Here is a 12,941-nt window from a genome sequence, read left to right as displayed (position 1 = left end):
AATTGTAATTTTAAATTTAAATTTTAGTATGAATAAAATTAGTTCGTTTTGTTGTTTATTAAATAACTGTATCAAAACATTTGTGTAAAATCAGCGATAAAGATATTTCGGAGGCGTCACGTCATATCTGCGAATTCCGGAACAGGGAAACGATGTTGCAATGCCGGTCGTAGCATGCGGTTCCTGAACATATTATAGAGGGCTTATAATATATAGGTAGATAAAACAGTGTATATCATTTAAAGAAATAGAATATAACCAAAAGTAATAGGCTATTGTAGGTACCTATACAAAAAATGGAGTGAATTTTGCACACAAATATATGTATAATATAAGTTGTGTTTATGATCAAACAAAAATATATGATTATTATTTACTAAACTAAAATTTTAACCACTAATATCTATGACTGGATTCAAAAGGTCCCTGCTTATCAATATTCATTTTTCAAATCAATAACAAGAAATTACTATCTGAATAGACCTCCAGGATGTGCATTAATGTGCAAGCCAGTGCAAAACCCACATACTTTATGCAGACGACACAAAAATATATGAGACTAATTATGATGATTGTGTTGCGTTACGATCCGATTTCTCACAATTTGAGGACTATTGTCAGCGAAATCACTTAATTGTAAACGCTGAGAAATGCTACACTATCACATTTTTCCGTAAACATAATCCTATAATTTTCGATTATAAATTAGCTGGTAGCAGTGTCTCACGGGTGTCGTCGATCCGATATTTAGGGATTACTCTGGATGCTAAACTCTCCTTTGTTGAACATATAGTTAATATATTGGCGAGAGCATATTAAAAATTAGGAATGATTTTTCGTTTAAGTAAACCATTCAAAAGTACATTCACGTTCAAAGTTTTGTATTACTCTTTCGTCCGTAGTATTTTGGAGTTTGGCAGTGTTGTTTGGAGCCTACATTTTGGCATTCATAAGTCTCGACTTGAAAGGATTCAGAAATTTGTTTGTAAGTCCTTTGATTATAGAACCGGCCGCTATTTACATTTGTATGTCATAGTTTTCTTAGTAAGGTAGGAAGTTTTAGGCCTATTTTTAGTTCATTTATTTTATATATGTTTCAAAATTTTTATATGTTTTATAAAAAAATAAAAAAACATTTATATTTACTTATATTATTCAGCTTACACAGACTTGAAACCGAACACCCGAAGGGCTGAAACAATCATTTGGAAAGACGTGAATAAAAGGTTAATAGGGTTCCTAATGTTGCTAATGGGTACTTTAAATTTAATTGGGAACCGAAACTGTACACCCGTATCCCATGGCTGAGTAAATACCTGCCCTCGTTATAGAGGTCTCGCGTGAACTCGCGGAACCATTTGACCCATTATCCTACGTGAGCAACGAAAGCGACGCAATGAAACATGATGATGTCGTAGGACTCGAATGTTTATTGCTGATTCTATTCCAGAACATAGGTCATAGACAAATCCCGCCAAAGCCTCGCTGTATCACCACATGTATTTAAAAAAAAGTTCTAATCATTCCGTAAGACCGACTCGAGCTTAACCTGTTTTTACCTATCATTTGGTGTTGTGTAGTTTTGTTTCTGAATTTGAGGTTTTTGTGTTTCACATTTTAGAAAACAGAAAAGAACACATTTCAAAATCTTTTTGTTTCGAATATTTCAACTGGCTGAAGCTAGCTAGGCCACCAGCGCTTAATACCTACATAAGTTATATAAACATGAAAAACAAGAAGGTTTTGGCAAACATTTTATTTTTGGTACAAGCTTTTATCGCTGACTGTACTTTTCTTCTCACAAGCATCTAATACTAATCGAGAAAATTATAAAAACCCCAAGCACAATTAGATTGCGTTGATCTATCAGAGTTCCTAAGGACACCTCCTGTCCCCACTGATCAGATCAGCTCGATGGTACCATAATATTGCATTGTCACCCGACTTACATATACTGTATAAAAATTTCAGCTCAATCGGAAACCGAGAAGGGAGTCAAATCTAGTTTCCAAGATTTAACCCACACAAATATGCATACATGTTACGTACATACTAACAGGGTAAGTTAAATAAAAGCTTGCAATAAAAACAGAAGATACGTGATGAAAATTAAGTTTGCAGTGTTTGTTACTTAACTATTTCAAACTATTTTTATTTCATAGCTCAAAGCGCAATTTAACTCAATATTTGTCTGATATACCCAAGAATTCATTAGAACGAACACACGAGACTCAATTTGAAACCCGCCCAAAGCAAAATAATATTTAAGTTCCTAGTCGAATTGAATCGAGAGATTGCCTTAACTACTTGGAAACTTAATATTCCTTGCAGACTTCCTGTTCCTCAAATTAAAGCTGTTATAACCTTTATCTTAAATTAAATACAATATAATAAGCTTAACACAAGTGAACTCCTTAATAAATAATTTGAAATTGTGATAGGTACAAGTTGTTCCCGTCGTTTATTCCTGATTAAATGACAGGCCAATTCGAACATGATTCAGTTATCGTACTTGTCCGTACATATATTGGCGCAAGCGAGACGAACGACACGCAACTGTCTCCGTCGCACTATTATGGAAGAGTGACAGAGAGAGATGACTACGCTACATTACGGAGCGTTAATGATTGGCTTGTTGGCTACGCGAGCAGATGTCAATGTACGTTCGAGTTGGCTTGTACGTTAAGAAAGATACTGTATTATGAAGCTTCGTAAAAATAAACTGTCACTCCGTTTGTGAACGAGAAACACGTAATCTGAATTCACTGAATTTAATGTTACAGATACAATACAATACAAATACATTTATTTCACTACTTTTTACAGCAGTTCTTAGGTATAAAGGTTAGGTAGGTAAGTAGTCCATCTACGATAATAGTAAATTATCTACGTCAGAACGGTTTACTTTGTTGTTCTAGCAGATATGCTTATAACTAACGTATGCGGAGTGAAATCTGCACAAAATTCAATGTCGTATTAAATAAAAACAACATGGTTATTTTTTATAAATATTCATGTTTTTTGTGACGTATTTAACAATGTTTAATGTAAGATAAACTATACTCCAATGCGAGATTTTTAACGGCAGTTATGGTACTTTAAAACCATCTGTGTCGAAAACACAAATGTTGTCATTTTTTTAGTTACAATTTTATCTTCCTTAGGAAAACTTTTTTTGGGAAACTTTGTGTGCTCGACATACTTCATATTCTCACCCGTTGATCCATTGGTGCTCTCAAAATAATAGTTACGTTACCTTGCCATGAGTTTCTATTTTAAGTGACAGATGATTAGTCCCCCATAAATCCCATAATGCAAAAACAGCATTTTTTTTACATTTTTGACCAAATGACGTTACCGCATTTGCAGAGGCTTTTCTTTGGTTTTCGGAGACGGTGGGCTTAACTTTTCTTAAATGTTTGTCGATGCCCACATTATTCAGATATTTTTAAACAGTTTTACTGTAACATTTGAATGTTCTCGTGACCTCTCTGTAAGATTTTGTAACTCACCGGGTCTTCCTTTTTAGGGTTCCGTAGCCAAATGGCAAAAAACGGAACCCTTATAGATTCGTCATGTCCGTCTGTCTGTCCGATTCTGTCACAGCCACTTTTTTCCGAAACTATAAGAGCTTTACTGTTCAAACTTAGTAAGTGGATGTATTCTATGAACCGCATTAAGATTTTCACACAAAAATAGAAAAAAAAAACAATAAATTTTGGGGGTTCCCCATACTTAGAACTGAAACTCAAAAAATCTTTTTTCATCAAACCCATACGTGTGGGGTATCTATGGATAGGTCTTCAAAAATGATATTGAGGTTTCTAATATCATTTTTTTCTAAAATGAATAGTTTGCGCGAGAGACACTTCCAAAGTGGTAAAATGTGTGTCCAAAGTGGTAAAATGTTGAACGAGATCTAGTAGTTTAAGTAGTTTTTTTTAATACGTCATAAAGGAACCCTTCTTGGGCGAGTCCCACTCGCACTTGGCCGCTTTTATTAATCGATCTCTCCCAGAAAACTAGCTAATGCTGGAATGTTTCCCTGAACCAGACTTTCTAGCTGTAGTTGTTGTAAAGAAAAAGGACGCACAAATATTAAAAACAGACCATCAGCTCTAACCCGTTTCCACAAAATGTCCCGCTATCTACGCTTTCGGCTGTAGGGAAATAGTGCTGGAAAAATTACATACAGTTTCGCGACAGTGTTCTTCTAAATTGACCATAATTTCAAGAGAAAGAGTGCAATGCTCATAAAACGTGCCGGATTAATTGGCATTTAAATAGACTTTAAATTGGCAGTTAGATAATTATAATTTCAGATTATTTTATCTTTTACTTTCTACATGTTCCAAACTTTGTGCAGATTTCACTCCGCATACGTTACTCGTATATTTTAAAAGTTATGATTCACTTGAATTTCATTATAGAGTTTTACTTTTTAAATCTGTTTTAAAACAATTAAAACTATACATAAAAAGTTCCCGTAAAATGAGTACCAACCTTATTTTTCTGTTTGTTTTCAGCAAACGTTGGCAACTTCGAAGGCGGGCGGGAGCAGCCAGCGCAAAGCCCGGAAAGCGCCCGTCGCGGGCCAGGAAGCTACCAGGTTTCACTTTACAATATTATCAACACTTTTGTTCCTTGCGCTACAACATTTTATTTGTAACTTAAGGGAAAAATTGTTACAATTTTATGTCGCTTCGCAAAAAGCGCGATTGAGTTGTTATCTCGACGGGAAGTTGCAGGTTTTCACTGTACAATATCCCTGTTGCCGGAAAAAGGAGTGATAACAAAAAATATTTTGTCTATATTTGATCTAAAAGTTGTAAATAAACATATCGGGATTTACAAAAACCATTTAGTTTGCTTATGTACGCCGTACGCCAAGTTAACAGATTAAAAGCAAATAAATTTTAAATCGTGTAAATATATAATTATTTTATTTAAATATATTGGCCTAGCTTTTTCCCGTGACTTCGTCTGCGTGGAATCATGTTGATAATTGATAAAAACTGCCATATTTCCTCCTTCCCCGGGCCTCAACTCGTCTCCATGTCGAATTTTATCTAAATCGGTTCAGCGATTTAAGCGTGAAGAGGGAACAGATAGACGGACAAAGAGACAGGCACAGTTATTTCCGCATTAATTATATTATATTATGGGAATTGTTACTTGAACACGTGCAATTTCTGTCTCAATTGTTGAGCTGTTTCGCTTTGTCAAGCAATTTATTAAAAAGAAAAACTTCAAATTTGCATTTACAAAGCTGAAATTATCTCTTTGAGGAACCTTTGAAGTTTACTTTGGATACTTTTGATGAAAAGAAGCGAAGAAGAGGTAGGCAGACAAATGCAGCATATACAGTTAAGGCCTAAAATATCGCTACAGATAAAGGACCAAAATATTTATTCACTACCTTATTATCTAGGCAATATGGTCGTGTTGACGTATTTTTGGCGCTTTGTCCATGTCTATATTTTAGACCTTGTCTGTACAACAAGGTATAACAAAGGTATAATAACAAGGTACACCAAACTGATAATAAATTAAATATATTTTTTGCAAAAAAAAAAACATGATCGCTCGCGGTTAAGCATCCGTTGGCTCTTTAGAGTAATTATTTTAGTCTGACAACCATCCTCTGGTATTTTTCTCTCCTTTTTTTCGTTTTGGTCACTCTTCAGCATCCCCGAGGGTATTTTTGTGCAACAAATATTCTCTAAAATGAAATCTACCAGACAGATGACTGTACCCGGAGCGTATGTTTTAAGTATTTTATTAGTAAGAAACCTGAAAACAGAAATAGTTAGCTTATACGGATAAAATAAAAAAATTAAACTTTGTATTTATTACCATTAGGCATCAAAAACAAAAACAAAAAATGGGAATAAAATTCTGCATTATCAACCTACATATAAACGTCCAATTGCTTTGCTACGCCAAAATCGATTTTTAGTAAATAAATCTTAGGTTTCGATTTATCTTCATTTTTATGCGTCAAATGTGAATGTTCAATTTAAATACAAAACTCGAATATTATAAAATAAGGTGCAGAAGGTTAAGACAGCGGAGTTTTTGAAAAGTCGTAGCGCTTTTTTTAGATCACAATATGGCTGCCAAAAATTTAATTAGCAATCTTGAGGCCTTTCTCAAGGGAGTCTATCGATTCGAATCTTGAGTTTTTGACTTTAGCTCGACAGACAAAACATGCATATGCATCAAAAATGCACTTTAAAAATTTGAAACCAATTTTGCTCAAAAGCTAAACATATGAAAATTGCTTCTAAAAGACGATATCACGTTTGAGGGAACATATCGATAACTTTTTTTTAACGTACAAAAAAATCTAAAACATATCGGCGCACCCGGGCGCACATCCATCTCGCTCACGCTTAAGCTCAGTGAGAGTGAGAGAAGAACACCAACTTATTGGGCCTGAACATAGATCATTCATTTCGCGCAGACCTTTGGTTTCGTTGTACTCAGCTATATACAATATACATTTCAGTAAGTACCAATAATATTATTTTAGGTAGACTATTGACAGTGATTGGATTGAAATGAAATTATAATATGAAAATTGATTGGAGCAAAAGGAATGATAATAGAATATGAAAATAATGTCATTCTAACTGATAGTGCTCGTTCGCAGAAAACAAAACGAAGTTATACCATGTTAAGCCATATTATTGAACTACAGTTAACTTAATTATTCAATTGTCATGACAGCTCATGAATTTCACAAGTACAATAACAGAGTAGGTAGACCAAGACTCAACGCTTAGTCACTGCGGATGACTTTCATTAATTTGACGTTTCCAGTGAGACGCATGAGAAACATTTCCTATTCGAATAGGGTTGTCAACCGAGCGTGCGAGTGTACGTGACGTCCCGCCTTGTGGGTGACTTGTTATCCGTTATCATTTCACCGGCTTTAATGTAACGCTTGATCTTGTACTAATAGAAAAAGTTATGTGTTCATTTAAATTAAATGAAAAACTATTAGCGCTAAAAAAGAAAGAAATTTTTATTAGGATTTGATATCTTAATAAACACTGTACGCAAAGAAATAAACGTATCCGTTAAAACTGGCAGCAAAACTGTGTCGTCGTACGTAATAGAATACCGATATACGTTTGATTCATTGCGTTCAGGTTTTTATTTTTTAAGATATCAATGGAGTCCATAGGGAAGACCGTTCATAAATAATAAGACCGTTCATAAATAGGTATAACACTTTCCCTAATAAACATCTTCTCCGCAGCCATCTGATTCCGATAACGAATCCGTTTGGGAGACTTCGGACGTGACATTGGAGCGAGGCGCCGGCGGGCTCGGGCTGAGCATCGCGGGCGGGGAGACCGGTGGGGACGTCAGCATCACACGGATAGCCGAGCACGGCGCAGCCAGGAAGGATGGCCGGTTGCAAATTGGAGATGTGTTATTACAGGTTTGTTTGTTTATTCGAGCGATAGAATTAGTAGTTAGGCAGTTAATCAACTTTTGATTTTCGCGGTAGGCCCTGAGGGCCGACTCTAATTTGTCACTGAATTAAAAACAATCTGCGGTTGCATGACATGCGTCAGTTTCCTGTTTAAACAAAACTCGACTACATCTCGGTTTGAAACTCTTGAATTTTATGAATCCTTCTTGCAAACAATACTATTGCAAAAAATACATACTATTAAATGTGTGTTTCTTTGAACATACTAGTCCATGTTAGTACGTATTTAACGGTTGATTAAAATATGACAAAATTACACCATTAGTAGGTACAAAGGTAAAAGCGAAACGAAAAATTAAACAACGTTGATAAAGCATCGGCCCAAAAATATTGGAAAACAAAGCTTATATTGAAGCTTATGTGAAATTTTAAAAGGTATTACCTAAGGTGTAGCGCGCTAACATAATATACTTTTAATACATGCCAGCGGACTTCATATATTATGTGATAATAACCTGAGTTGAATTACGAGATTTTGTATAGGTTTTTCTTAATATTAACATTCTATTTTATTTATAACCATGCGATAGATTCCATATTATACGTTTTGAATCGACATGCGATATTTTATTGATTTTTTTATTTATTAAGAAAAAGTGGTATTCTTAAATATAGTCGTAGCCCTACAAATTTCAACAATGAGTTTGACTGTGGGGTCGTCAGTCATAGTTACTTATCAAGATTAAAAACATTGATGTGATTCTAATTCCTTTTTTTATGTTATTTGCACTAGTTATGTAAGTTGACATGTGAGAGATCAGTGAAACCCCATCAAAAATATTTTCATATAAAATGTTGTCAGGGCGAAACCATAAGGCTCGCACTGTCAAAAAGTTATCAGATCTCTTGAAGAGCCAAGCTTCTAATACAGTAATACTACAAACCCTAACTTGACAAACTCTTCACTTAGTCAAAATATGTGACATGACCATGCCGTTACTACAAGAAGTATTGTATCATAAAAATAATGATTAGTGAATATATTTTTCACCTTACGCCCATGTGACGGTAGTGAAACGACTAAGCCATATATTTTGACAAGGTAAAGAGTTTGTGAAGTTAGGGCTTGTAGAGTTAGAAACTTGGCTCTACAAGGAATCTGATAACTATTTGACAGTGCGAACCTTATGGTTTCGTCTCGGCAACATTTTACATGAAAATGTTTTTAATGAGATATGTCATTCAGGAGAGACAATGCGCGGTGCAGCGGTGAATGAGATAATGCCAGAGTCCGCGCCGCCGGGAATGCGAACATGCGAACGGGAATATTTCCTTTTTTACTAAGACGTAATTAGTGACTGAAAAATGCCCGCAATTGACGAATTTCGATTTTCGCGGTTATAGCCCTGCTGTGGGCTATAAAAATATCTTACGAGTACCACATACATAATTGAAAACTTCCTTCGAGATCTCAATGATCCCCGTCATCAGATACTATTGTAAAAAGATGATAATGGTAAAGAAGTATTTTTGTTCCTAATATGTATTTTCAATTGGGCTAAAACAAACAAGTTTAACATAAAAAAGCGGCCAAGTGCGAGTCGGACTCGCGCATGAAGGGTTCCGTACCATTTATGACCTATTAAAAAAAATCTACTTACTAGATCTTGTTCAACATTTTACCACTTTGGACACACATTTTAGCACCTTGGAAGTGTCTCTCGCGCAAACTATTCAGTTTAGAAAAAAATGATATTAGAAACCTCAATATCATTTTTGAAGACCTATCCATAGATACCCGGCTGGGTTGGCTGTGTATGGGTTTGATGAAAAAAAAAAAAAAATTTATATTATGACTTATTAAAAAAACTACTTACTAGATCTCGTTCAAACCAATTTTCGGTGGAAGTTTGCATAGTAATGTATATCATATATTTTTTTAGATTTTTCATTCTGTTATTTTAGAAGTTACAGGGGGGGGGGGGGGGACACACATTTTTCACTTTGGAAGTGTCTCTCGCGCAAACTATTCAGTTTAGAAAAAAATGATATTAGGCACCTAAATATCATTTTTGAAGACCTATCCATAGATACCCCACACTTATGGGTATGATGAAAAAAAAAACTTTTTTTTTAATTTTATGACGTTTTAAAAAAAAACTACTCACTAGATCTCGTTCAAACCAATTTTCGGTGGCAGTTTGCATGGCAATGTATATTATATTTTTTTTTACATTTTTCATTCTGTTATTTTAGAAGTTACGGGGGGGGGGGGCACATTTTACCACTTTGGAAGTGTCTCTCGCGCAAACTATTCATTTTAGAAAAAAATTATATTAGAAACCTCAATATCATTTTTAAAGACCTATCCATAGATACCCCACACGTATGGGTTTGATGAAAAAAGATTTTTTGAGTTTCAGTTCTAAGTATGGAGAACCCCCAAAATTTATTGTTTTTTTTTTCTATTTTTGTGTGAACATCTTAATGCGGTTCATAGAATACATCCACTTACTAAGTTTGAACAGTATAGCTCTTATAGTTTCGGAAAAAAGTGGCTGTGACATAATCGGACAGACAGACGGACATGACGAATCTATAAGGTTTCCGTTTTTTGCCATTTGGCTACGAAACCCTAAAAACAGTAAACAAGACAGTTATGTATTAGGTCTGCGTTGATTAATAATGGAATTATAAGTTGGCTAGAACTGTCACGTCGTCGAAGCTAAGGAAATGTTTTATCGATCTGAATCCGTACCGTGTCCCACGGATACAAATGCTTGTGGCTCGAATTGTAGACACTGTGCCCATTCAACATTTAAGGTCTATCCAGACAGTCGGCGATAGTTTCACCGAGATGTTTGATGAAAGCCTGCATTTGTGGAGCGAAGAGTCCGTTGACGTATCTCATGACAGGGGTGAATGTTGCGTGATGTTTCTCACAGGCGTTAGTGTATTTTGCATTTTTCTCCTTTTCTGCGGATTTTACCGGGCGTGAATTGTATGAGGGTGCGTCCGTGTCTACCGGACCGTATTAATCGAAAAATAATATAATATACCCATTTTTATAAACCCTAAGAAATCATTCGATCTTGATGTGAGTGAAAAGCTACCGCTAAAATCAAAATCTGCAAATTGCGGGGATGTTTCTCTTTTACTCTTAGTAAGACGTCATTAGGTGACAGAGAAAAATGCCCGCAATTGACGAACTTCGATTTTCGCGGTTATATCCTTTGTAGCGAATAGTATTATTAGGTACGTCGATTTGTGAAGTTGCAGTTGCATTTTGCATTAGTCACATTATTCTAAACGTCATGTTCGCTATTAAAGTTATTTAAAAAATATATATTCTACGCCTGATATAGGTAAGTAATTAATTAACTGGATAAAGCTGTGGTTAAAATTATTCTGTTAATTTTCTTTATAAGTAATATTAATGAAATGAGGCTTTGTTTCATGTAATTGCGAACGTAATATAATATATTTTCATCACACTTGCTCAAAACGAAGTTTTTATTCCACCGAGTTTTGGCTCATAATCCTAGGTATTGAACACTCGTTTTCAGTATATTATAACACTCGTGCTTTTTCATTATATTATCCGACTGAGACTTAAGAAGGCAACTGATTGCTAATAATATGCATGGAAAGGGAGCCTTCTTAATTTGGTCGAGTAATACACTTTTTTTACCAACTTTTTTATTAGGTTTCAAATGTTAGTTCAAAGAGGTTTTATCACACCAAACATAATTAATAAATTAAATTATCTCGTAAATTACATTAATGAATAAATATAACATTTTATCGATTAGATCTCCATCCGTCGATTAGAAATACGAAAATATTAGCTTTTTTAATTTTTTTTAATGGGCAGTATGTCGATTTCGTTCGCGCCTTTGCCTTACGCGCATTGTAATCGTACGTAAAAAAAAGCGGCCAAGTGCGAGTCGGACTCGCGCCTGAAGGGTTCCGTACAATTTAAGACGTATTAAAAAAAAAATCTTCTTATTAGATCTTGTTCAACATTTTACCACTTTGGAAGTGTCTCTCGCGCAAACTATTCAGTTTAGAAAAAAATGATATTAGGAACCTAAATATCATTTTTGAAGACCTATCCATAGATACCCCACACGTATATGTTTGATGAAAAATTTTTTTTTTAAATTTTATGACGTATTAAAAAAAAACTACTCACTAGATCTCGTTCAAACTAATTTTCGGTGGAAGTTTGCATGGTAATGTATATCATATATTTTTTTTAGATTTTTCATTCTGTTATTTTAGAAGATACAGGGGGGGGGACACACTTTTTTTCACTTTGGAAGGTTCTCTCGCGCAAACTATTCAGTTTAGAAAAAAATGATATTAGAAACCTTAATATCATTTTTAAAGACCTATCCATAGATACCCCACACGTATGGGTATGATGAAAAAATTTTTTTTTTTTTTAATTTCATGACGTTTTAAAAAAAAACTACTTACTAGATCTCATTCAAACCAATTTTCGGTGGAAGTTTACATGGCAATGTATATCATATATTTTTTTTTGATTTTTCATTCTGTTATTTTAGAAGTTACGGGGGGGGGGGACACACTTTTTACCACTTTGGAAGTGTCTCTCGCGCAAACTATTCAGTTTAGAAAAAAATGATATTAGAAACCTCAATATCATTTTTGAAGACCTATCCATAGATACCCCACACGTATGGGTTTGATGAAAAAAGATTTTTTGAGTTTCAGTTCTAAGTATGGGGAACCCCCAAAATTTATTGTTTTTTTTTCTATTTTTGTGTGAAAATCTTAATGCGGTTCATAGAATACATCCACTTACTAAGTTTGAACAGTACAGCTCTTATAGTTTCGGAAAAAAGTGGCTGTGACAGAATCGGACAGACAGACGGACATGACGAATCTATAAGGGTTCCGTTTTTTGCCATTTGGCTACGGAACCCTAAAAACGCACCAGCCATTTTCCGTAGTCATAAAATTGGAATAGTTTTTCATGTTTTTAGTTTATATATTGACGAAAATGTCATTTTCAAGCATTGAAAATGACGAACACATAAAGTTGACGCTGTCAGATATACTAATGGAGGCAAGAGCCGAGAACGATAGCCTTTTACCATCAAAATCGGGTGAAAAATAATTGGCGGCATGGCATATGAAACTTTTATTCAATGGAAAATCAGCAAAAACGTCCAGTCTTTCTTGGAAAACGTGTCGGTTACTTACTTGAATGATCTGGCGAATAAGTGCCTAAAAGCCCAGCATGATTGGTGCAATTATTCGATGTTAAAACTGTAAGCCACCATTTTTGAAATTGTAGGTACGTTCACTGTTTTGACAAAAAAATCTAATTTAGAAGTTTTGTTTTTTCCCTCGCAAGTGTGTTGAAAAACGTCGTATGAAACGCGTGTGCATTGGTCATTACCCACATCGGCTTTGTGTACTATTATGTATAGCGTTATTAGAATTGTAAAAAACCTGTATATAA

At 34.7% G+C, this 12,941-nt stretch overlaps 1 protein-coding gene across 10 annotated transcripts in view; it reads left to right on the top strand.

Moving 5' to 3' along the window:
* The window catches only part of LOC133520606 (disks large homolog 2-like), a 68,667-nt gene that overhangs the window by 20,189 nt on the left and 35,537 nt on the right, over window positions 1-12,941 (top strand). For all 10 annotated transcript variants that reach the window (XM_061855122.1, XM_061855120.1, XM_061855118.1 and 7 more), the window contains exons 3-4: window positions 4,527-4,609; window positions 7,268-7,453. In XM_061855122.1, the coding sequence (XP_061711106.1) occupies window positions 4,527-4,609; window positions 7,268-7,453 (269 nt within the window). The remainder of the gene's footprint in view (window positions 1-4,526; window positions 4,610-7,267; window positions 7,454-12,941) is intronic.

This window comes from Cydia pomonella, chromosome 8 (genome assembly GCF_033807575.1).
Source record: "Cydia pomonella isolate Wapato2018A chromosome 8, ilCydPomo1, whole genome shotgun sequence".
NCBI lineage: Eukaryota > Metazoa > Arthropoda > Insecta > Lepidoptera > Tortricidae > Cydia > Cydia pomonella.
Note: the sequence above shows the minus strand (reverse complement) of the source record. Positions and strands in the feature narration are given on the sequence as shown.